Source organism: Camelus dromedarius, chromosome 10 (assembly GCF_036321535.1).
Source record: "Camelus dromedarius isolate mCamDro1 chromosome 10, mCamDro1.pat, whole genome shotgun sequence".
Taxonomy (NCBI): Eukaryota; Metazoa; Chordata; class Mammalia; order Artiodactyla; family Camelidae; genus Camelus; species Camelus dromedarius.
Window position 1 is genome coordinate 75,685,719 of NC_087445.1, and position 25,362 is coordinate 75,711,080.

The 25,362-nt window shown below is 60.3% G+C and overlaps 1 protein-coding gene across 9 annotated transcripts in view; it reads right to left on the minus strand.

Moving 5' to 3' along the window:
• The window catches only part of RALGDS (ral guanine nucleotide dissociation stimulator), a 48,284-nt gene that overhangs the window by 1,617 nt on the left and 21,305 nt on the right, over positions 1–25,362 (minus strand). For 2 of the 9 annotated variants that reach the window (XM_064490659.1, XM_064490658.1), the window contains exons 2-18: positions 14,708–14,818; positions 13,548–13,741; positions 12,947–13,045; positions 11,892–12,085; positions 11,242–11,666; positions 10,287–10,502; positions 9,871–9,974; positions 9,333–9,417; positions 8,002–8,070; positions 7,501–7,587; positions 7,005–7,037; positions 6,578–6,699; positions 6,291–6,386; positions 5,806–6,007; positions 5,395–5,637; positions 4,065–4,179; positions 1,176–2,232 (exon numbers count right to left, since the gene is read on the minus strand). In XM_064490659.1, coding sequence (XP_064346729.1) covers positions 2,057–2,232; positions 4,065–4,179; positions 5,395–5,637; positions 5,806–6,007; positions 6,291–6,386; positions 6,578–6,699; positions 7,005–7,037; positions 7,501–7,587; positions 8,002–8,070; positions 9,333–9,417; positions 9,871–9,974; positions 10,287–10,502; positions 11,242–11,666; positions 11,892–12,085; positions 12,947–13,045; positions 13,548–13,741; positions 14,708–14,818 — 2,571 coding nt within the window. In that variant the 3' untranslated portion in view covers positions 1,176–2,056. Of the gene's footprint in view, positions 1–1,175; positions 2,233–4,064; positions 4,180–5,394; positions 5,638–5,722; positions 6,008–6,290; positions 6,387–6,577; positions 6,700–7,004; positions 7,038–7,500; positions 7,588–8,001; positions 8,071–9,332; positions 9,418–9,870; positions 9,975–10,286; positions 10,503–11,241; positions 11,667–11,891; positions 12,086–12,946; positions 13,046–13,547; positions 13,742–14,707; positions 14,819–24,482; positions 24,681–25,362 lie in introns of those variants that run through there. The other 7 variants (XM_031450790.2, XM_064490656.1, XM_064490660.1 and 4 more) reach the window with 7 other exon arrangements.

Here is a 25,362-nt window from a genome sequence, read left to right on the forward strand (position 1 = left end):
ACTCTCATTATGCATATGTTGTTACATTTGATGGTGTCCCTAAAGTCCCTCGGGGTGTGTTCAATTTTCTTCATTCTTTTTCCTTTCTGCTCCTCAGGCAGAATAATTTCAATTGCCTTAACTACGAGTTCACTGATTGTTTCTTCTGCTGGCTCAAATCTGCCAGCGAATCCCTCTAGTTAAGTTTCTCCTTTCAGTTACTGAACTTTTCAGCTCCAGAATTTCCATTCGGTTCCTTTTTATTTCTATCTGTTCATTAGGTTTCCTATTTGTTCTTACATTGTTCTCTTGATTCTCTTTAGTTTTAAATTTTTTTTTTGTCCATGGTTTCTTTTAGCTCCCTGAGCATATTTAAGACAGTTGACCTAATGTCTTTGACTAGGGATGTTAAGATAGAGTTTCTGTCAAATTCTTTTTTCCCCCTTGAACAAGCCCTACTTTCCTGTTTCTCTGTATGCTTTGTAACTTGTTGAGAGCTGGATACTGAGTATTATAATATGGTAACTCTGGAAATCAGATCTTCTCCCTCCTCTGGGGCTGTTCCGTTGCTTGAGGGCTGCAGCCTTCTGTTTCTCAGTGACTCTTCCAAACCGTTTTTGCAAACCTGTGTTCCTCATGCAGTCACTGCAGCTTCCGCCCCACTGTCCCAGGGGTCAGTGTGTGACCTGACAGAGGTTCCCTTGACTGCTGAAGTTCAGCCGCAGCATCCTTCCTCAGGTACTTCCCTGGCTGCTGTGTCCGATGAGGTTCCAGAGCCCCCAACTTGTTGATTCTGATAGCTTTTTACCCCCAGGTTAACAATTGTTTCCATGGAGAGACTGACCCCAACTCCACCATTTTCTGTTAAAAATGTTATTTTTAAAATCACTTGTATTTCAGGGGTTGTTGCTATGCCATGTGAGAGTACTTCCAAATTCGAATAGCAGGGGTTCTGAGCGGCTGTCTCAGTTTGGTGTCCAGTTTAGTGACACTGAGGTGACCATCTGCTCTGTGGCAGGTGGACTTCTGTGCTTCCTTGCGTGAGCCATGACAGGCAGGCTGGCCCTTCTCACTTCTCCTGCATAAAACCACCCAGTAACCCTGCAAAATTTCCTGTTTGAACACAGAAATGTGAGAGTCTGCACCTCATTTAAATTAGCACAGGCAATGAAAGAATCAAGCCACAACACTTAGGCTAGAGTAGAAACGGAATTTTAATATAATATTCAAGTCTAGCCTTTGCTATTTACAACAAATAAATATTGTCCCTCCCCAAGTGGTAAACATTTTCTTTTCACCTTTTATACAAATATTCAATCCCCACCCCCTCCCCCCACAAGCCTCCTTCCCCACTGACCCCCGTCCCTTGTGGTCTCACACAGCCCAGGATGCAGTGGTGAATGCCACTTGCAGCATTGCGAGATTCGACATCAGTGGGCCTCGTCTGAGACCGTCCTTGCTCACAGGTTAAGAGTGTGGTCCATGAAGAGGGTCTCTCTCTCCTCTCCCGGGGGAGGGCTAGAGTGGGCAGTGGGTGAGACTCCCTCACTCTCAGTTGGCCCTGATGATGGACTCTTTGGTGCAGCCTGAGAAAGGCCAGAGTGGTTGGAGGAGGGGCCGGGACCCCCCCAAGGGCACGAGGAGAGGACTGCAGTGGTCAGACCCGGTGGATGAGTGGGTGCCCTGGGGTGCCCATGGGCACAGCTGGCAGTAACCCACACCTGGCAAGGTGTGAGGGAAGTGTACAGAGGGCAGTGCCCGGCAGCAGGCAGGGCTCCGTGCCCATTGGCAGTGCTCCTTGGCAAAAGTCAGCTAGTCCTCTGATTCCAGAGAGCAGAAGGCACCTAAGGCAGCGAGTGGTCCACGGGAGGCCAGGTCAGCCCATCGGTCACAGGCGTCAATCCCGGCAGCAGGAGAGGTTCAGGGTGAAACTGGAGTCTGGGGGTGGCCTGGGCTGGCAGGTTGGGCAGAGGTGCCCGCCTGGCTGGCCTGGGCCACTGCAGTCTGTAAGTGCTTAGTTGCCTGGCCAGCCAGACCCTGGAAAGGGTGGCTCTGGGGCTGGCCAGCTAGGGACCAGTTAGAAGATGCCCTTGGCAATCTTGAGTCCTTTCTGCTTCATTCGGGGGAGGGTAGAGCTGGCTCCATGCCTGACCTTTGCCCCCTTGGTGAAGGTCCGTTTCTTTAGGACAAAGTCATAGTTGGCGGTAGAGTTCATGGCGTAGAATACGTTGGCGTTGTCAGGGATCTTCAGCTCTGGTCAGGGAAGGGCAGGGGGGTTCAGCTGTGCTCATGGGGGCCCCACAGGACACCCCACCACTTGAGAGCCCCCACAAGGGCAGGTCTGATCCAGAGACCTGAGACTCCAAACGCCACTCCAGGGTCACCAAGGACTACCTGGGACAGACTCTGCTGAGGCACTGATGAAACCTAAGGACTCTTGTTTAAAAAAGACTCTGGGGGTTGGGTATAGCTCAGTGGTAGAGCGCATGCTTAGCATGCATGAGGTCTTGGGTTCAATCCCCAGTACTTCCAATAAAAAAATAAATAAATAAAAACAAAAAAAATTTGTTTTTTTAAATAAAAAAGACTCTGACTCCAGAAGGCCACATCTCGGGCTGGCAAAGGTCGTGCCACCCCTACACCTTTGCTACCTCCACAAAGCAGGATCAGCAGCTAGAACAAGCTTTCTAGAACCCGGACCACCTGCACCTGCCCTGAATCCTGTCCAACTCGGGACAAGGGCTCTGGTCCCAGCAAAGGACAGGCTTTGCCCCAGGCCTTCTGCGCCAGGGTCCAGGGAGGCCTCCGAGCCCCCGTGTGCTGGGCTCCCAGCAGGTACTTGCTGTTGGGTTCTCTTCCCCGCTCTCTCCTGCTGAGCCGGAATACGCGCTCTGGCCCCACCAAGTGGCTCTTACTGCAGGTCTTCAATCTCTCTTGGCCTCAGTCTTATTTTTCTGGAAGATGGGGGTCCCACCTTCCCTGCCTACCTCACCAACATGGTGCTGGAAGGTGAGGGGGGATTTAGAAAGCAACTTCTAGGCCTCGTGGGGGGTCATCGCTAAGTATCTGGGCCAATGGCTGGGAGTGGGCGATCAGCTCACGGGAAAGGAAACAGAGTGATGGCAGTACCCGCGGTCAAGGCAACTAACTCTGGGATGCGCACACACACACGAGCTCGTGTACAGACACCTGGATTAACTCCCGACCTGTTTTATCTCCATGGTAGTGATGGGAACACAGGCAAGGAGGACAGAGGAATTTGCCCGAGGTCCCCGAGCCACAGCTGTCTGGCTCCAAGTCTGCTTGTTTCTGATTCTTTCTTTCCTAGTTTTCAGAAAACCAAGCTGCACCCTGGTAGCCTCCGTGTTTAGTGTCTGCTATGGCCTAAAGTTTGCATCCTCCCTAAATTCACTGAAATCCTAACTCCTGATGGGATTAGGAGGTGAGGCCTCGGGGAGGCAATTTGGTCATAACAGGAGAGCCCCACGAATGGGATTAGTGCCCTTATAAAGGGGACCCCAGAGAGTGCCCTACCCACTCCCACCATGTGACAACACAGCGGAAGTCAGCAGCCTGCAGCCTGGGAGAGGGCCTTCACCAGAACCTGATCTTGGACTTTTAGCCTCCAGAACCAAGAGAGAAATTTCTGTCATTTACAAGCCAGCAGTTGTGGCATTTTGTTACTGCAGCCAGAAGGGACTAAAACAGTGTCATATGCGCATAGATTTTAACAGATATGATGCATTTCCCATCTTGGCCAGAAGGTGCCCCTTTGAATGGCCTGTGGGGCTCTGCCATCTGGCCTCCTAGCCCCAGGAAAAAAGCCTTTTCTCTCTTCTCCTTAACGATGCTAGCACCTAACTAGGTCTCCCACTGACTGTCCATGCCCAGGGAAGGGCAGGTAATAGGGGCCCAGCAGCCACCGGGGGCCAGCGAGGAGACATGGGGGGAGTCCAGGGCTGCCCCTGGGTAGGCCGGAGGGTGTACAAAGCCCACTCCCTCCCTGGTGGCATGTTTCCTGGGGCAGTGGTTCCCAGGACATGGTGCCCCCCCCCACCTCCCGGCCCCGGACTGGCCCTACTTACTGCGATCATCCGAAATAACCTGCACCAGCTCGTAGTCTTCCGGCTCGTCCTCGTCCAGGTTGTGTTTGTCCATGGCCTTGCGGATTACAGCCGGAGCCTTGTCTTGGCTGGTCACCTGGATGGGGTAGGGGACAGGCCATCAGGGCGAGGGTCCAGAGCAGCCCGAGGGTCCAGAGCAGCCCGAGGGTCCAGAGTGCAGCAGCTGAGGACCCTCAGGCTGTCTCGGCCCTGGGCACAGGGGCTCACAGCCTCTGGCCAGGTGCGGGGTCCAGGGGGGTTGTGCCACCTTCTCCTGCCCTCCAGGAGAGGCCTCTGTGCAGTGACGATGGGTCCTTCCCAACTGCCCCCCACTTCCAGAAAGACTGCCTCCCGAACCACCGAGGGACACTGCCTGCTTCTGTGGCTGCCCTCTTGACCCTACCCGTCCAGGGCAACAGTACCAGTGAGCCTGGATATGGACAGCGTCTAGTCCTAGCCCTGGGGGGAAGAGGGGGCTTGCTGGCTGGACACCCAGCGGCCGCCTACGAGCCAGGACCGCACTGGCTGGAGGCTGCAGGGGTGGACGGTGCAGGCCGACCCCTCCTGCCTCGACCCCAAGGGCCAGCGCACAGGCCGGTCTTGGACTTCAGGTCACACAGATGACTGTGTGAACAGGGCACCTAACCCAGTGTAGGTGGATGCAAGAGCTCGTTGCGGGGTGTGAGGGGCTTCTCTGCAGCCTGAGTTCTGGAGGATGAGAGGAGCTCCTCAGCCCCCACCCCCTCGATCTCAGTCTTCAAATTACATCCAGTGTCTGACACTGCCGGCCATCCCACAGCCACCAGCCTGGTGTGGCCACTGCATTTCCCCACCTGGACTGTGACAGCAGCCCTGCAACTGCCCCCGGGCATCTCTCGGCACCAGCCTTACCCCCATGGCGAAGGCGAAAGTCACTGCCGCCCCTCTGCTCCAACGCACAGTGGCTCCGATCTCCCTCCCATGAGGTCCAGGCCCCTGACACTTCCCGGACCTCTGCTCCTTCACCTTGCGCCTCCTCACTGCTCCTCCAAGCCCCAGGCACACTCCTGTCTTAGGACACTGCACGGTGCTCCCTCCCCCACACACAGGCGCTTTATCAGTGAGGCCCACCTCGCCCCTCTCCTGCCGCGGATGTAAACCCCTCGTCTACTGCCCTCAGCGCTGATAACCGTCGGTGCCCTGGCTGCTTTATTTCTGTGCCTGGTTGACCATCTGTCCTTCCTCACTCACTAGAAGGCCATCTCCAGGAGGGCAGGGGTGATGCCTGATGCAGAGCGCGGGGCCAAGGGCACAGCCCGCCCGCCCGGCTCACCAGGATGCTCTTGTACATGTTGCCGTTGTCCACGTCCAGGCTGACTCGGATGATGCAGCAGTCGCCCACCTGCTGGTTGTAGAGGGGCAGGGAGGAGCTGTAGTTGCAGACCCCTGAGACGGAGCGCTTGTGGGTGCGTGTGCTGGCCACGGGTGTGGTGGAGGCTGAGGAGGAGGAGGTGCTGCTGGAGGCCGAGCTGATGCCAGAGGTCTCCGGGGACGACTGGGAGGCCGACTCCCAGAACTGCGGGGGACGGCACGGTCAGCAGAAGCCCTGGGCCCGGCAGGGCCCCCCAGACCAGTGTCCAGCTCTGGGGGTTTCTAGGAACCTGTGCAGGAGCTGGGGCTTCCTGGCCCCTCTGGCGGGTACAGGGCTGGAAGGGCTGCCAGGGAGGAGGGATGGGGCCGTCACCTTCTTCTCCTGGCCATCAGGGGACTCTGGGACAAAGCTCATGTTGATCTCCTCCACGTCAGAGCTGGAGGAGCCGGCTGAGTGGACGCTGAGGGCGTCGGCAAGGTCCCCGCTGCTGAGGTAGGGGCCACACCTGAGCTGGTCACAGGACTTAGAGTGGCAGCTGCTGCTGGTGCTGAGCTCCATGCTGGGGGCCTGGCGGCTACACAGAAGGGCTAATTTACTTGGGAGAGGCCTTTCCTGGGACACGTCTCACCCCTGCCCCGCATGCTCTGTGCCAAGCACCCAGGCAGCTGCCCTGTCGGCTCCAGTGTCTGAAATCACCCCATTTTACAGGGGAAAAAAACTGAGGCCCAGAGAGGTGAGGCGAATGGCCCCAGTCACAGGGCTGTCAGTGGAGGAGCCGGGATCCCAGTGCCAGCTGTCCGGAGCCACTCTCACCCTGAGCCGGGAGGCAGCCCTCCCCGGCCCACCCCGGCACTCACTCGCTCCAGCGCTTGACGATGGCTGTGTTCTTCTTGACCTTGAGGGTGTTGCTGGCCGACTCGGAAGGGGGCTCCAGCTCACACGACAAGTTGTAGCTATGGGACAGCAGCAGCTTGGCTACCAGAAGTCACACTCGGGTCTCCCTCCCGGCACTTGCCCCGCAGCTAAAGTCCAGGTACCCAGCTGTCACCAGGCAACAGTCCCAGGCTGACTTCGATCCCATGCCATGGGCTCCCCGGAGCCGGCCCGGGGACCCCATGCTGTGCCAGCTCCTGCCCAGCCTCACCTCTCAGTCTCGCTGAGACGCTCCAGGGACCGGAACCAGGCCCCAAAGTGCTCTTCGGGCGAGATGCTGTAATTGTTGCAGGCCGACTGGAGCAGCTTGATCTGGGCAATCACTTCGAATTCCTGGGGCCAGAGGGAAGGACAGGATGGTGACGGCCTGGTGGGCAGGGCCTGCCGGGTCCTCTCTTTCCACTCTCTTCTCAGAACTGTGTTCAGCCGCTCCAGGAAGTTGTCCTTGATTCGACCTTCTGCCCCACCCTCCATGGGAGATGGTCCCCCTCCCTACCCTGAGTCCAATTCTCAGGATAAATGTAACAGGGCGGGGGGGGGGGGGGGGAGCCAGATGTTCTACGCAGGGGGCCTCTGATCTCCACCCATCAACATCCCCGACATCCGCCCCCTTCTCCCATGAGGCTGTGACCGCTCACCTTCCTCCTCTTCTCGAAGTTGATCAGTCTCCCCTGGAAAACAGACGGCCAGTGTCAGAAAGTGTCCCCTTGCCCATGACCACCCCTTGCCCCCTCTCAGGCTGCACTACCCAGAGCACACAGCAGGGGGCAGGGCAGCACGCACCAGGGCTGGGGGAAGTGGGTAGAGGCTCAGAGACCTCCCATCCAATCCTCTGAGGCCAGTTGGAGGCCTTGGGCAGAAAGGCCCGCTTGGCCACAATATGCCCGAACCTCGAGGGTCCATCCTCTCTCCAGTCACAGCCACCGCCTGGGGGAGGGGCTGTGTCCTGCTGGGCCAAACCCCCTGTGGCTCTGAGCCCCACCAGCCAGGCACCAAGCTCTGTTCATTTGCTGCTAAAGTGGGCAGGTGTTCCTGGGACACAGGGAGGCCAGGGGGCTCTCACGGGAGTTGCACCCTCTGCTAAGAGCTCAAGGCTCAGACCCCGCCCCCACCCCAGCCCTCGGGCTCACTCACATACAGATAGTCCTTCATGGCGGTGTCCAGCATCACCAGGTCTGTGAGGAATGTGCCCAGGTAGGGAACGGTGCCCTGGATGACACCCTGTGACATGGGGGAGGGGGGCTGATGACCAAGGCCCCAGGCCCTGGCCCTGAAAACCCCTCAGCCCCAGCCTCCTTCCCACTCAGGCCTCTCATCTGGAGCAGCTTGGGGATGTTTAGCCACCTCCTCCAAGTCCCCCTCCCAAACTCCCTCTAGTCACCTTCCAGCCCTGTATTTGGCAAATCCCCAAGGTTATATGGTCCCGGGCCCTCCCCACCACATCCCTGCTGAGCCCAGCTCTTCCAGTTCCCTGCTCTGGTGGCTACAGCTAGTCCGCCAGGGACACCAGCGGGTCAGGGCGCAGCCTCACTGGGGCCCAGGGGAGGTCAGGTCTAAGAGGCACGTAGGCCAGTGCGCCCACAGGAGGGGAGGGGTTGGGCCAGCCCCTCCTCTCCAGGCCTCGGGCACACTCACCGTCTCCTTTGGCCGCTTCTGGGCTCTCTTGGGGTTCATCTCCAGGGTAGCAAACTTGGAGGTCCCCTCCTGCAGGGCCGAGGACAGGGCCAGTGAGGCCTTTGGCCCCTCCCCCCTTTACTCTCCAGTAGACCTGCCCCTAGCCTTGGTCACTCGTGCACACACTCCGGCCACCCCCAGCACACTCAACTTCTAGATCTGAAGTCCCGCTCCGGCGCTCACGGGGTGTGGGAACTCGGGCCAGCAGCCTTGCCCCCCTGAGCCTACTTCCTCAGCTGGACAGTGTAGACAAGGACTACACTGGCCCCTCAGGGTCTCCAGGGATACAATGTCACATGCCCGTCACTGTCACCGTGTCTGTGCTGCCCCCCCTCTTCGCAGTCATCATTCCTCCACTTTCCAGAAGAGGAAACAGGTCTGGAGAGGGGCAGTGACTGCCTCTGAAAGGGACTCAGAGGGACTCGAGGAGAGCAGGCTCCTCCCTCCCCCCCAGGCCCTGGGTGCCTCTGTTGAGTGCTGGGTCCTCAGCTGAGCGAGCCAGGGAGAGAGGGTCAGGGACTCTGCCTGCTCCCGCCTGCCCAGCACACTGGGGTGTCCGCCCTGCTGAAGGCTTCATGTCCCCACGGAGCCCCCCGGCTGTCCCCTGCACAGAACTCTGTCTTCATCCACTCAGCAGGGCTCTCCTCGGTGCCACCTCTCACAGGTGAGATGGGGCTGCTGGGAGCACTGGGTGGTGACACTCTGGTTCCTCTTTTGCATGGAAGCTGCCGTGGAAGGACCCCTGTGAATGCATTAGCCCCCCTACACCTGTCACAGCCATCTCAGGCATTCGTACTGGCCAACTAAGGCTGGTGCTGAGAATTCGAGAAGAGTCCCTGAGCTTCATTTGTAGTGACGGCCCCGGGGCCGAGTGAGGAGTCCTCAGCACCCAGACCTGCCTCCCGGGTCTGGTCCTTTGGACCCGCAGCTGGGCAGCCCCTGTGGTGCGGGGCAACCCCTGCAGTGCCGGCCCTGCACAGCCCTTGGAGGTGAGTGCGGACAGAGGAGCAGCAGGGCCTGGCTTGGTGGGCACAGGCTGGGCTGGTCTGGGGAAGGGAAAGACCCCCTGTCCTTGACCCCATCCACCCCCCCAACCTGGGGGAAGCTGAGTGCTGAGGGGGAGGGAGCAGCGAGGATGCAGGAGACGCTAGTCCTGCTCCTCCCCCACTCCATCCCAGCACCAGGGCCTTCTGTCCCCCACAACTGCCCCTCACCTGCCCACAGACCAAACACAGCCCAGGGGAATTTTCCAAAGCAACTTGCAACGCAAGGCCACCCCCGAGCCCCCCTACCTTGATGAGCAGCTCTCTGCTCAGGGAGTAGTTGTTCTCATCTGAGAAAATCTCTGACAGCTTCTGGAAGATTCGAAAGCTGTCCCTGGAGGAGGAAGGAAGGAGAAAGTGGGGAACGTGGGGAGGGGTGCACGTGCAGAAACACTGAAGAACCCAGAGACACAAGCTCCCTGGTCGGGCGGTTTTCAAACAGGGTTCTGCTGGGCCCTGAGGGCTCCATGGGCCTGGGGGGCGAAGCAAGCTCTCGTGGGTCACCTGGGGCCCTCATTCCCCTTTTTACTGAGAGGCTTTGTGTTGGCTAGTTATGATTTCAAGTGGACAGAGTTGTACGGCTGTGACGTAAACACATGAAAATCTCCAAAGTGACTCAATCCAGGACCTGACAGATAAGGAAACTGGGTCTTGAGGCAAAACCACTGGCCTGAGGCCAATGGGCCCTGAGACCTCACCCCACCCCGGGGCCTCCCTCCAGGATGCGTTGCCCCCAGGCAGGTCCCAGGCTCCCTGTGGGAACTATTCCAGGGAGAAGCCTGCCCACCTGGAAACTTCCTCCCACGTCTTCTTCAGTCGGTGGATGGAGTTGCTCTGCAGGGCAGACAGGATAGCGTAGAGGGACGAGAAGTTCTTGAGGACTCGGCACTCCTGGGAGGGAGGGGAACAGGACTTGAGGAGCTGGAGCTCCACCTGGTCAGTTTCAGTCCCCCTCGGCTGGGACCACCCCTCCCAGATGAGACCTGAGCCCCGGGAGGCACTCCCAGGAGGAGATCTGTGCTCTACCCAGGGAAGGACTGCGAGGAGGAAGTGGGCGCACAGGCAGTGAGTGGGTTGTGTGGGTCCAGTCTGCGTGCCCCTGTGGAGGCAGGACCCCTGGCCGTTCAGGGGCTCAGACCATAGACCACAAGCCTGAGGGCAGACAGGGGTGAAAAGGGGTCCCCCGGGCCCTGGGCGGCATACCCTGGCCACCTCGATCCAGTGCTCCACCACCCTGGCCCTGTCCCGGGCCGTCACGTTCCGGTCCCCGAGGCAAGTGGTGATGACGCAGTTGGCCACACTGTTGAACTGCGTGACGGTGGCACGGACGGTGGGGGCCAGGTGCTCCTTGCCCTTCTTGTCCCGCTGGGACCAGATGGAGCCCAGGCAGTGGTAGGGTACCACCTTCTTGAAGAGCTCCTGGGGAGCAGGGGGCGTGTCACCTGGCTCTGCCATATCCCAGCTCAGGATCCACAGTGCCCCCGCCCCCTCCCCGGTCCCAGGTAGGGTGACCAGTCAGAGCTGGGGCTCAGGAAGCTGAGGATGGGGCATCTGGGTTTTGTTCCCTGCCCACTGCAGGTGCCTAGCACATGGTGACCCAGGATGAACCGGCAGGAAAGAGTTCGGCATTTTCACTCGCCCATCCTAACTCCAAGGCCCGGAAGGGGCTCACCCCTGCATGTACAGGAGGTGCTTTCAGCCCTTGATCACGCCGTAGGTCTGTCCCCCATCCAGATACATTCATGTGGGTGCCACAACCAGAGGCTTTCTCTGGTGTTCGCCATGGCCTCTGGCACACACCAGGTGCCTGTTAAGTGCTGAAGGGGGGGGGCAGTGACCCATGGAGCTGGCTGCACCCTGGTGAGCTCCCCTCCCCCACCAAGTGGGCCAGACCTCTCCCCACCCTGGCTTTCTACTGTTCCACCTCATTTCATCCACTGTCACTCTGTGCAGAGAGGTCCCATGTCCACAGTCTGGAGGGGAATCGAGGTCTTGGGGTTAGGAAACTTGCCTACATCACACGGTTTGTAATGACAGAACTCAGACTTGCAGCAGGGCATCAGCTCTGGACAGGGAATGGCAGGTCTGGGCAGCAGATGCCAGGAGGAAGGTGCACCCCTGCCCCCCCGCCCCCGCCCTGTGGAGAAGAGCTGCCTACCGCATCCATCAGTGTGAACTGCTCTGCCACCAGGTCTGGAGGGAACACCAAGAGGTGCGGCTTCTCCTCACTCAGCCCATTCTCTGCAGGCACAGGCGAAGGCCAGGGAGGTTCTGGTGCTAGAGCTGGCTCTAGCTCTAGACTTTGCAATAGAGCTGGTTCTGGCTCTGGAGTTGGGGTTGGGGTTGGGGTTGGAGCTGGTGCCAATACTGGGTCCAGCTCTAGAGCTGGTGCCGATGATGACTCGAGCTCTGGAGCTGGTGCCGATGCTGGCTCGGGCTCTGGAGCTGGTGCCGATGTTGGCTTGAGCTCTGGAGCTGGTGCCGATGCTGGCTCAAGCTCTGGAGCTGGCACTGAACTGGGTGTTAGACCTGGAGCTGGCTCTCGCTCTGGAGTTGGTTCCCGAGCCGGAGCTGGAGAAAGAGCTACAAGAGGATAAATGATCAGCAACGTTCATGTCCTTTCACGACATAAAAACACGCCACCGCCTTCAAGAGGAGCTGCAACCCAAGACCACCCCAGGATGACTTCCCAGACTCTGGTCCACCACATGGGTGGTCTGAGGCCAGCCTCTGCTCCTGGCCCAGCAGCGGCCTCTGGGGCCCCTCCCCATGTGCTCACACCCCCCCCCCCCCCGGGGATCTCCTCACCCTCCGGCTCTGTCTCGGTGAGGTCAGCATGCTCCAGCTGGGCCAGGAGAAGCTGGGCGCGGCGCTCCAGGTCAGAGCCAGGCATATTGAGCTGCACGTAGGCCACCAGCTGCTTGAGGCAGGGGAAGTCCGGTGGCTGACAGAAGTCCTCTGAGTACTGGTCCAGCCAGGTACCCAGGATGGAGGAGATGGCACTGGGGGTAGGCAGTGGTGGGGGACGGGGCACGACAGAGTCAGAGGCCTGGGCTTTCCTTCTGCACTGCCCTCCCATGGCACCTCCAAGGCGGCTGGGTGTTGGGGCCCATCCCTGCCCATCCAGAGGCCAGCCCCGCCCCAGCCCACCCAGACAGGGGCAGCCTGGTCAGCAGGTGGGGCGGGCAGTCTCCGTGGGAGGGAGCCTTCCATCCGTGGTGACCACCTCTCCCTTTCTCAGGGAACTTGACTCACTCCTGTCCGACCCCAGGCCCTCCTCACTGGAGTGGAAACTGCAGGAGGGCAGGGAGGGTCACGTCTACTCCATCACACCGGCCTGGCCGGCACACGGCAGGTGCTGCATGAGTGTGTGAGGGAGGAGGGGACGAGCAGAGCGTGGCCCCTGCCTGGCTTTCCTGGGCCTCGTGCACCTGAGCCTGCAGCTCAGCCCCGAAGGGCTGCCTTTGTCTCCGCATCGCGTGTCAGCCTCATTCCCCTGGTGACACTTTTCTCGGGATTGGGAACACGGCCGGCCCCCGAGCCCCGACTGAGCTCTTGTGAGCCCCAGCTGAGCACTCACACTGGGGCACGAGGCCGACGTGTGAGCAGCTCGCCCCTCACATCTCCTGTCCTGGGCCCCAGATCTGGGAGGGGATGGATGTTCTCAGGGGGCGGCTCTGAGCCCCCAGCCTCCCCTCTGCTCCCTGGGGACTCAGGACCCCAGCCACAGCTCCCTGACTCCTTTCCTCCCGCAGGAGAGGCCCCCAGACCTCAGCCCTGCCCAGCCCCTCCGCAGCCTCAGCCCCACAAAGTCCCCATCTTGGAGACAGGAGGCCCCCCCATCAGACCCAAAGCCTACTCACTTTCTCAGCTGGTCCTGGGGCCCGCCGTCCTGGTCGGAGTACGGGAGGATGCATCCGTATCTAGAGGAGGCCGTGAGGGCGTCACATCTACCGTACCTGCTGTGACGTCCGGTGTTACTGGCTGACCCCCCGACCAGGGTGGAACCCCGGGAGGGCAGGGGTTTCCATCTGCCCCAGTCACTGACTTACGCCAAAGGCCTGAAACAGCGCCTGCGCACAGTGGGGGCCCCGTGTGTAGCCCCGAGTCGGCCCCTTACAGCTATCTGAGTGGGCTCAGCCAGCGCCCAGTGACCCCTGCTCTGGGAGGGCCCCCGCCCCGCGACGGAACCCGGAACCTCCTTCACAAACGGAAGAGAGCCCTGCCCAAGGGCGGGGGCTTCTTCGCAGGGGAGAGGAAACCCTCAGGAAGAACCGCACATGCCCCGGCAGCCCTTCCCGCAGGGCCGGGCACAGGGTCGCGCCATGCACGCTCACCCGATGTCCTGCCAGCCCCGTGCGGCCGGGCCTCTGGGCAGCCCGGCCTTCACAGGCGCAAACGGAGCCTCGGCGAGGTGAAGTGGCACTCCCAAGTCACACGGCCAGGAGGCGGGCGGGGGCTCACCTTTTGAAGAGCAGGTCCAGGACCTGCTGCGTGGTGGTGAAGGCTCGGTAGGTGCACAGGAAGATGGTGACATAGGAGAGGTCGCTGCCCTGGAAGGCAGGCACCAGGTGTTCCACCAGCTTCTCCAGCGTGCCCGCCTTCACGGTCCGCACCTTGCACGTCTCATACAGGTTCAGGGCCGACTCATTTTCACACTGGGGTGGGACAAAGAAAAATGGATGATCAGTGGTGGCGCCATGGCCCACTGGGAGGGCAGGGGGCTGGGGCTCAGAGGACCTCCTCAGTGCTCAGTGACTGCCGACCAGAGCTGGGACACGAGTACCCCCAACAGGAAAAGGTTCTCAGCTTTCAAAGCAGAATTGGAGGTGGGGGTGATGACAAATACTCACACCTTCAGGTTGTCTTATTAGCTGAGTAATGACAGCACCTCGCTGTGTTAAGAGTATTTGCCCCCGCCAAGCCCTGGCAAAGCAGCCCCATTCTAGAGACGAGAAAACCGAGGCTTATCCTGGGGCAGGAGGGAGCAGTATATTAGGACACGCAGGCTGTGCAGGGCAGCACTGTGGAAATGGCCACGGAAAGGAGTCACATTAAGGGCCAGTGCAGTGAAAGGCTCAGTCACGGTGGCAACCAGCCTCCCTCCCGAACGTTCACATCTGTCAGGCTCCCGCTCTGACCTGGAAGGGTCACAGGGCTGCGCTCCAAGAGAGCAAGTTGCAGAGAACCGTATATAGTAGAACGAGCCCTTTCTGGGTTAAAAAAAAAAAAAAAAGCCCTAGTAAGTACGTGATGCAAGGCTTGGAGGAGGTGTGCAAGGACATTTAGGCTGACGGGTACCAGGGACAGCTGGGGGCAGTCGTTAAAACAAGAAGTACAGGGGCAAAAAAGGCACAAATGATCCCAGCTTGACACGAAGTGAAAATAGTACGAAAATGTCTTTTTTTGATGTTCACACATATATGTGAAGAGTGACTGTGCACTTGGCCAAGTCCAGGGCAGGACGGTAGGGGAGGGCTGGGGGCCCAGATTTCTCTGGGAGCAGAACTGGGGCCCCGCGGGCAGAAAGCCCTGAGAGGGAGCCCACTGGGGTGGCCAGGGCGGCCCCTGGGTCTCAGGCCTTCTCGGGGGCCCTGGGGGTGGAGGCCCCCCGCTGCACTCACCCCGAGCCGGCGCTGGCCCTTGCTGGCGCCGTGGTGCGCCTGCACCTTGCGCAGGGAGACAGAGTAGATGACCCCGCCGACCAGCTCCTCACCGATCTCCTGCGTGGGGCTCTGCAAAGACAGCGCCCGGCCACCGGGCGGGGCGGGTGTCAGGGCCAGCCCGCCTGGACTGCAGGGGGTGCCCCCGGGCTGCCTCCTGTTGTCCAGAGGAGGCAAAGATGGATGGCCACAGAGACCACCGGTCCAGAATGCAATGGACCACAGCTGGACAGCTGTGGATTAGCATTGGGGCAGGCGGGCACTGACCCCACCACTCCCCTCCTCTCCCCACCAGCCACGAGCCGGGTGGGAACAAGACGCGCCCACCAGGGTTCTGACCCCACAACAGCCTGCTCCTGCCCGGGCGCCCCCACCCCTGCCCCATGATGAGTACTGTTAAGTGGTCGTTTCACAGATGAGTACGCGGAGGCCGAGGAAAAGGCAGCTGTCCAAAGCCGTGAGGCTGCAGGTGAAGAGCAGACCCAGGACCCTCAGGCTCCCCCAGGGCCTGAGGCCTGCGGCCCCCTCACCTCATCTGCCCAGCCAACCCCCCCACAGCTGCCCAGACCCTGGAGTCAGCCTCACAGGTCTCGGGCAGTTGCAAGCATCCTCGAAGGCCACAGCCCAGGCCACTTTCTTCCCTCTCTGCTCATTCATGCTCTTGTGCATTCTTGGGCAACAGAGGAGTTCCCAGTTCCCCTTTCGTCATCACGTGCGTGGGGACAGCACAGCAGACGACAGTGCTGGCACCTGGGCTGACGATGGGGTTCCACAGAAACCCAAAACCACGGGACTCAGGCTGGGCCAGGAAGGGGGGTCATCTGGTTGCTCCCTGGACCCCGGGCAGAAAGGCTCTTGTTTTAAAAGGCAGCCATCCCTCCCGCTAGGCAGGCTGGCCTGGAGGGGGCATCAAGGCCTGGCCAAGGCCACTTGTCCCCCACCTGCCCCTGTTCAGGGAAGGGGCGAGCCTGCCGTGGGGAGGGGAGACTAGGAGCAAAGACACAGGCCTCTGAGAGTTTAGGGAGGAGGTGGGAGGCGCCAACTGGCACCAGGCCATGAATCACACGGTCAGTGCCAGTAGCTGGGAGTACGGGTCACTGCCCCAACTCAGGGTGGGCGTGGAGCTCAGAGAAGGCCCTGTGAAAGTGCCGACTCAGCCTGGGCCTCGCCGCAGCCCTTCCCTAAGGCCTCTGGCCTGAGCTGGGCCTCTGGGCAGGAACCAAGTGCCCAGCTTCCTATGAGCTGTACCCTCAGACATCAGCCCACCTGGGCAGGGGCTGGGAGCCTGGGCCTCTTACCTCCTGCCTCAAAGGCTCTGGGAGGGCTCTGGGAGGCCTGGGAGCCATCCTCCGGAAAGCCACTTCCTCTGACCTGGGGCCGCCCTCCCACTCTGGGCATCATACCAACGGGAAAGCCAGTGCAATCACACCGGGCCTCCTGACCCTTCTCTGCCTCTGGAGAGAAAGCCAGGCGTTTCCTGGAAGTTAGCAGGGAACCCACAGGCAGAGGTTCCCCGCACTGAGTGCCACCTCCTAGGCCACAAACCCCAACAGCCCACGCTTGGGGAGGTCCAGCCCTTCCGTCAAGGAGGGGAAATTCCTTCTCCCGAAGCAGAAAAACTGAAACAGATGCTGGCTTCCCCCACTGCCTCACACAGCCCTCCCCCACCTAGAAGAGGCCACAGTGATGCTGGGGGCCTGCTGTCCACCTGCCAGACCAGGGCCCTGTCCATCCCTGCATCTCCTCAGGGGTCCAACCTGCCCCCTGCAGAGGCTGCTGGCCCACCTGAAAGGGCCTGTCCCTCTCCTGGGGATTCCAGCCACATCTGGTCCAGCTGGGAGCCAGACAGTTTCCCAAGCGCCCAAGTTGCTGGCAGCAGCTTGGAGGCCCTGTGCTGGACCTGCCTGCCAGAGGGCACTGGACTTGAACCCCATGGGAGCCCCCACAGCACCTGGCTCCCAGCACGGCACCATCAAGGCCTGCTGGATGGATGGGCCCCCTGGCCAGGCCAACCCAGGGGAGGACTTGCCGCCCCTGAGCAGGTCTAAACAACGGCGCTGCAGTGAGCCATTGGCCCCACTGGCGGCAGAGCAGCTGGTCGGCCCTGCCTCAGTGTCATGTGATCCCCGAGCCCTTCCACCTCCCTGAGGGGCCCCTTTCTGCCAGCCGGGTTGGGGGGCAGGGAAGGACGCTGAGTGCCACACATGCTGGGCCAGGGGGCGTCACCGCCCTGTTGCACAGATGGGGAGCTGCTCCCGCTGGCGCGGCGCTAACCCTGTCCTCTCCGGTCCCTTTGCAGAAGCAACAGCAGCAGGAACAAATCAGACCCTTAGAGCAGTGCTGACAGCAGGCACTGCTTAAGCCGTCCACCCAGAGACACCAGAGCAGGGGGCTCTAAAGAGAGCTGCCTGGGTCCTGGGCACAAAGGGGCAGAGTGGGACATCTGCTCTCTGCTCCAGGGACAGAGAGGAAGCAGCCGACAGCCTTGGCATCTGCCCCTGGTAACCCATCCTGTTAGCAGAGCAGACAGCGCACAGGCCCAGGGACAGGCAGCCTAAAAGGAGAGTGCCAAGTGCCACCAGGGATGCTCTGGCAGGGTCTGGGGGCTCCTGGGGGAGGGAGCAGCTGAGCAAACAGCAGATGCCCCGAGGGGAGGCGTCCATAGGGCAGCACCGAACTGTAGGGGGAAAGAATGCCACGTGGGCAGCCGTGTCCTCAGGGGACAGATCCTCCAGTCCCACTCCAAGCAGGTACTCAATGAAGTTCCCAGGGCACTGCGAGCCCGTTGGCAGCTGGGCCTCGCACACCCTGTATGGCCTTCCTGCACTTGATTGTTGGGGAGGGAGGGTGGTGCGGGGCCTCCAGGGGAGCAGAGGCTGGTGGAACAGGCACCAGGGTGCCCGGCACCCACTGTTCCTGGGGGCGCCCTGTAGCCCCAGGGACAAGAAGACGGCCTGGGTGGCAGCTGCTAGTGTGTCACCTGATCAGCCTTCTCAAGGTGACGGGCCTGCAGGATGCCGTGTCCCCAACTGCCTGCAGCCAAGCCCCAATTTCCTCAAGGTAGATAACGGGGTCTCCAGGGGCCGATCCCATCCGTATTTGGGGATAGACCCCAGGGGAACTGCCGAGCCTTTCCCCAGCCCTGCCACCTCCCCCAGAGGGAGGCTCGTGACTGCACACCCGGAGGTGGCACCTCCTCCCATCTGATGACCCGTCCACACCCGTTCAGCTGTCCACTTCCTGTGGAAGCTACAACCAGGGGCCACGCGGGGCCTCTAGACCCACAGATGTCCTCAGCTGCAGACCGGTTCCTCCTAAGGAGACCTGGCCAAGGCCTGCGGCAGACGGAGGAGGACTTGAGCCCAGACCATGGTCTCTTCCCTGGGCTGCGCGTGGAGAAAGCTGGGCTCACTCAGGTGGGCCGGGGTTGGGGGAGAAGAGCAGTGGTGGCTCCAATCGCAGGGCCTCCACGTGCACAAGGTCACTGCTCTGGGGCCTTGCGGCACCCTGCTGAGCTGCTGCCCAAGTCCATGGAGTCATGAAGGTCACCCGAGGCTCTCACCCAGCCAGCTGCCAGCACCCTGCAGCCATGGGCATATGAGAACCCCCTCCAGGGCCCACCAGACCCCAGGGTACTGTCTTTCATGGAGGGCTCTGGCTCCATGGATCCCCACAGCCCTCGGCCTCAGTGAGCCTGCCTGGGAGATGAAGGAAGACCCACAGCTCTAACAGGGCGACAGTGAGGGTCACGAGAGGGGACACCAAGAGCCCAGGAACGAGACCCGAGGACACTGTTGTTGGGGAGCTGATGGTTGACACTGGGCAGGGGAAAACCTCCCAGGAAACCTGCCAGAGGCTCTGGGAACCTGGAGGAGGGCCATGTTCAAGGGAGAGCAGGTTATCCTAAATCTCTGCGGAGAGGGGAGAGCCAGGCCTGCAGCTTCCTGACCTTGGAGCCAATACACCAGAGGGATCAGGGAGCAGAGAGAGCTGCTCAGCCTCTCCAAATCCCAGGCTCCCAGGACAGTGTGAATACAAAGTCGTGCACCCATTTTACAGAGGTGGAGACCAAGGCCCAGGGGAGATGGTCAAGGAGACAGTGTCCAATTTACAACAGCCAAGACATGGAAGCAACATAAATGTCCATCGACAGATGACTGGATAAAGAATACGTCATGTGTACACACACACACACACACACACACACACACACGTATACACACGATGGATTATTATTCAGCCGTAAAAAATATGAATGAAATAATGTCATTTGCAGCAACACGGATGGACCTATAGATGATCATACTAATTGAAGCAAGCCAGAGAAAGACAAATATCATATGATATCACTTCCATGCGGAATCTAGGAAGAAGGCACTCATTCACAAAACAGAGATAGACTCACAGACCTAGAAAACAAACTTATGGTTACCAAAGGGGAAAGGGGAGGGAGGGATAAATTAGGAGTTTGGGATTAGCAGATACAAACTACTATATATAATATAGATAAACAAGGTCCTACTATATAGTATGGGGAACTATATTTAATATCTTGTAATAAACTATAAAGAAAAAGAATGCACATATGCACATGTACATATAGATAACTGAACCCCTATGCTGTACACCAGAAACTAACACGACATTATAAATCAAATAAACTTCAATTAAAAAGGCAAAAAGGACAGAGTGTCCAGAGGGAGGAGAGAACCCAGGACTCCTCAAGTCCAACTCCTGGTTCATCTCTTAGACTGTAGTATGCCCAACAAGGCAGGAGAACAAAAAGTCCAAATGTACGTGACCCTCCCAGTGTGGACAGGGCCCCACCTTGGGCCTGCCCCCACCCTCAGGTGGGGGTCCTCCACCCTGGGCCCAAGGGCATGCAGAGGACCCTGGTGAGGACTCAAGGTCAGCCCTGGATGGGGGTGGGCCACATTCCAGGTCCCCAGGCACCGCTGCCCAGAGGAGGCCTGGGCAGGGGACCATACAAGGTGCCTGGCTGGCAGAGCAACCAGGGAGCTCAGTGACCCCAGAAACTGGAGTCTGGGGACTAGCCTGTGCTGAGCCCCTGCAGAGGCTAACCCATCTCCCCAAGATCCTGCCTGGTCAGCCCGAGCCCAGCTACTCATCAGTATTTAGAAGAGAAAAGTGCCTCAGGTGGGGATGGGAGACCAGCCCTTGCGCCGGCCTCGCCCACCTCGTCCTCCTGCCCATCCAGGACTGGGTCCTGACTGTCAGGCCTGCAGGGGTCAGGCCGGCAAGGGGGCGTGGCCAGTGACAGCTGAGGAGGGTGGCCTGGCCCAAGGGGGTGTAGGCAGGGCTGGCTGAAAGTCCAGCCCCAAAAGCAACCCTGCCGGCCACAGCATCCAGCACAGGTGGGCACTCCCTGGATGCCAGGCCCTCGCACACTCCTCACGTTTAACCCTCCCCACAACTCACTTGATGGGTGAGGAAAGCTGAGTGGGGAGCTCATCCCAGTCAGGAGCCAGGAAGAGGCAGCTGGGGCAGGGCCTGTGACTCTCATGTCCCATGGAAACACCGAGGCCTCGCTCCACTGGTCACAGCCACAGCCACAGCCTCAAAGCAGAGTCCAGCCCCTGGTCACACAGATGCAAGCGAGGAACCAGAGACAGGATGCGCCTCCTCAGGTGGCCCAGCGGCAGGTCCCAGCTCCTTCGCACCCACACCTCTCCACAGACCAGGGGTTGGTCGGGGCTCCTGTCATGGGATGGCAAGGCACCCATAGGCCCAAAGCTGGCTACAGGAAACAGACTTCGGAAACACCTGGCTGACTGGGCTGGCAATGTCCTCTTGGAGCCCCGGGCATGGGCATTTCTCTGGCACCTTGTCAGAAAACACAATGGTGGCGGCCACCGCCTGTGTGGCTCGGACACCATGCCAGGCCCTGTGGGGACTGCTTGTCCAGGTGCCTGTCTTTCAATCCTCACCAGAACCCTAAGCAGAGGACTCAGCATCAAGTCCATTTTACAGATAAGGAAACTGAGGCCTAGGCACAAGAGCAGGTATAGGGTTACAGGCGGCTGAGCTGACGTTCCAGCGGGGCTCTCTTCCCTCCAGAGCCCAAGTTCTTGACTGGCATGAACAGTTCTGCCCCTCAGTTCAAAAGGACAAGATTATGCCTCTAAGGCATGACTTCAGGGCTAGCTGTTTAAACATCCAAGGGTTCCTTGGGGAGCAGAGGAAAACGTCCAGGAAACACTCACTCCCAAGAGGTCCCCCAAGGCAGGCCCTAATGCTGGGTGCTGGGCTGGCCAGGGGATGGAGGCAGGGGGTGCTCAAAGTTCTGCTTCTCCTGCACTGGGCTGCAGGTTCAACTCCCACCTCCTCAGAACTGGATAGGGGTAAGTCCCTTCTCTGAAACTGTGTGTCTAGGAACACCACGTTTCTAGGCCTGGGAGGCTGGATGCTAGAGCCTGAGACCTAGTGGACACAGCCCGGTGCCACGCCGCGGGGGCTGTCCGGGCCGCCAGTCCTCAACTGCCTGGGTGCTGCCTCCTGAAACCACACCCACCGGCTGGCTTGGAGGCTGCCGCCGGCCAGAGCTAAGCCTACTCCAGCCTTCTCGCCAGCATTGAAGACGGGGCCTGGAAACAGCCAACTTCCAGGCTGAGGATCGGGCCTCGTCCCTGGGCGTCAGCAGTCTAACATGTCCCAGGGCTGACCCCTACCACACACTTCTGCTCCAGGGCCATCCCTGAGCCTCCCGGGCAACAGCCCAGCGTGCTCAACCCAGAAGCGCCCAGGACCCCGTGCCAGCCAGCCTGGCCTCCTCTCTCTTCTTCTCCTGGGGCCTCGGGGAGTCAAGCAAGAGGGGAACCCAAGGGTCCGTGGAGGTTCGGCCGGTGGCAGTCAGTCCCCTCTTGAACTTGACAGGCTCCGCAGCTACAGAGTCAGCCAGGAAGTCCTCCTTGAAGGTTACAGTACACAGACGCAGACACACGCACCAGACACACGCGCCTATCTCTGAGCCATGCCTCTTGGCCTAAGGCTAACGAGCCCTGGAGGTTAAGCCGAAGACCCGCACACAGTGTGATCAAGAGACCAGACAACGGGAAGGAGGCGGGGAGGCTGGAGGGAGACGCTCCCCTGCATATCTCCTCCTGAAGATCAGAGAAGCCTTCCTCGGTTCATTCCACCCACACACTGCGCTCAGGGCTTGCGGGCATCCTGCCTGGGTCGGAATCCCGCCTCTGCCACTCACCAGCTCGGTGAGTTTGTGCAATCGAATTACCCTCTAGTGCCTTGGTTGGTTCATCTGCTAAATGGATGACGGATAAAGCTGACCACAAAAAGACATAAAACGCATGCAACCTACTTAGCACAGGGCCTCCCACACAGTGCTGGTTCATATCAGTTAGTATTTAAAACCTTTAGGGTCCAGCTGGGGGCTTGTTTCTTCCTCGAAGCTCTCCCCAGTGTCTTTTGGCCCAAAGCACTTTCTCCTTCCCTCTGGTCTATAGGCATCCCTACCCTCCATTGACAGAGGAGGCTTCTGGGCTGCCTGGGCCTGGTTCCATTCCTCTTCACAGCTCCATCGTCTGCCCCATCCTCCTCTGATCCCTGTGGGCTCTTGCACACAATTGGCTCCCCATAGAGAACACAGCCCATGTTCAACTCCTGGCTGCATCTCCTTGGCTGTGTGTATGTTTAGATCAGGGACTTCACTTCTCTGAGCTCCAGTCTCCTATAAAGTGGATTTGGCACCTACTCTGGAGGGTAGGTCAAAGCCAGCTGGAATGAGGGGGTGGTGTCGGCAGCCAGTAGGGACTCCAGACTCCAGAACTCCTCTGGCCTGGCTGAGGCAGCTGCCTGCCCGGAGGCAGGGGCATAGGCCCGCTGACCTCCAGAAAGCACAGAACCATGCACGCTGAGCTAGGTCAGCAGTGGCTTGGCTTAGAATCATGGTGACGAGCAGATGCCCAGATGTGCAAGGACATCTGGCAGCCCAGAGAGGGAAGGACTGGGTGGAGGTCTGGTAGGGAAATGGGGACTTGGGAAGGAAACAGAAACTGCCTGGTGGTTTCCAGACAGGACAGGGACCACAGGCGGGCCGCCTCAGCTCTGGCAGGCTACAGCGACCAGGAAATCGGCCCCAGGATGGGGGGGGGGGGGCGGGGGCGGTGTACTGGCAGGAGGGACAGGGACTTCCCCGCCCCCTCCTCCAGCGCATGGTAAATGGTCATTGTGTTTGGTTTCCGGCAGTGGCCTCCTCTCCTGCCAGGACCCTGGTTTTCCTGCCCCAGCCAGAAGCTTCCCCTTTGATTTCTAAACAGCAGACCGTGGCCTGGATCTCAGTGCTGAGGCCAGTGAGGGAGAGCAGTGGGGAGGGGGGAGAGGTGGGGAAGAGAGGGAGAGGGGAGATGAGGCAGACCCCTGAGCAGGGACAGGGCTCAGATCCGCCTCTCCCCTGGTTCTGCAGGGATGCAGGGTGGGGGAGTGCGGAGAGAAGCAGCGGCCCGCCCCTGTGAGCAGTGAGCACGCAGGCTGGACCCTCCAGCACACAAAGCCCAAGTAGCTGCCAGACCTAATGAAAGTCAGATGAGTGCTGGGCTGGTGTCAGGCCTCCCACCCCCACCCTCCCAGGGGTCTCGTTCCAGCTGCCAATGGAGACCAGAGCTTGGTTGGATGAGGGTTCCCCCACCAAGAGCTCCCTCCACCCCTTGCCTTCCCCTGACTCTGGGCGGGGAGATGCGCTCTATCTTTGGGCATCCAGGCCCTGTCTGGGCACTGGGGATGCACAGAGGCACAAGACTCAGGCTGGCAATTATAATGCGTCCAGGCCCAAAGTGATGAATGCGGGAACACCAAGGGGCCCTAACAAGCACGGGGGCTCAAGAACTCCACTAAGGCTCCGGCTCGGCCAAGACATGCCTGGAGCCCTCTGACCCAGCAATGGCTTCTGTCCAGACCCAAGCCTGGATTCTGCTACCTTGGCCGCAGGGAGTCAGAGTCAGGTGGACAGTCGGATGGGAGGGAGGGGGCACTCCCTCCCCCATGACCCACAGTACCCCCTCCTACCCCCACCCAGAGCACTAGAAAGAGGAGTCCACCCCCACCTAGTTACCCCAACCCCATCCGTGATAGGCACACACTGCCTTCTGAATCCTTCCAAATTCAGGGTGTCGGTGCATTGTCTAATCAAGCAGAAGTGAGTCACCCCGCGGCCTGAGAGGCCGTTGTCCCAACCTCCCAGCCAGGACACTTGGCCCCAGAAGCTGAAGCCCCGCCTCCCCAGCCCTCAACATCAGTGTCCACTTCTGACACCAAGGCGGGCTGTCTAGAAGGCCACTGTGGTCCCAAGGATTCTAGGGATTCACCACCTGTACTTCCTAGCCAAACTGCCTATGCAGGCCCCGGGCTGGCTACGTGAGTGAAATACGGCCCAACCCTGCTGTCGGGGAAATTCAGACTCAGTGACTGCCAACGGGAATAGGCCTACCTGGGCTGCAGGGGCGCGGGGCCGACACACCTGGGCTCGGCGAGGGCTGGTACTGGGACCGACAGAGGTGGGCACGAAGAGCCGGTTCTGGTCCCTGGATCAACTGTGTGGCAGCCCCCACGCCCACCTGGCTGCCTCGAGCTTGGCGCAAGGAGGGGGATTTCTGCGGAAGGATCCTCCCCCTTGCAAGGCCCCCCCAGGCTGGTTGGGTGGTGTGACCCGCTAAGGACGCTGGGCCCCCACCCACTCCTCCCCGGGCCCAGCTGGCTCACCCACCTCCAGGCGCGGCAGGTCGGGGTCGAGCTGCGTGAAGCTGTGCAGCACCACCGAGCAGCTGTCGGGGCCGCCCACCTCCAGGCGCACCGCGTCCCACACGCTGCGGCTCCGCCGGGAGCCCGGAAACAGCGGCTCGGCGCCGCCCGCAGGCCCGGCTGCCTCGGCCCACATGCGCTGCACCATGGACGGCTCGCAGCGGCGCGGGCGGCCGGCCGGGCCGCAGGACCCAGGGCGGCGCGGGCGCGGGCGCGGGCGCGGGCGCGGGGCCGGCCCGGCGCGCGGCGGGGGCGGCTGCGGCCCGCGCGGCTGGGCGCTGCCTGAGCTCTGCGCCCGCGGCCCGGCCCCGCTGAGGTCAAGCCGGGGGCGGGGCCGGCAGCGTGGAGGGGGCGGGGCCAAGGGGCGTGGCTAGAGACACCAGAAGGGCGTGTGTACGCGTCTGCGCGCGTGCGTCCGCGGGAGGGCTGGGCGTTTGCCTTATGCGGAACGCACGTGTATTTGTGTTGCGCGGCTGTGGGTACACTTTGTGTGGGTGCGTGCGCAGGTGCAGTGCATGAGTTGTGTAGGTGTGTGACTTGTGTACATGTTAACGTGTGGACAAGCGGTGGGTCTCCACCTCATATAAATCCCAATTAAACCCTTCCTCAGCTCTGTGGATTTGGACAAGTTGCTTAACGTCTCTGAGCCTCTGTTTCTTCATCCAAGAGGATCACACTGGGTAACTGACGTATAGCACTCAGCCGGTGCCTGTGCCTGTGCCTGGCTGCGTGCTCCTGAATCCTGGAACCGTGACTAGGTCCTCCGTGCACATGTGCATTTGGAAGTCCTGAGGGTTGTGGTGTGTGTTTAGTGGAGGGGGGAACGGGGCCTCTGCCGGCACTAT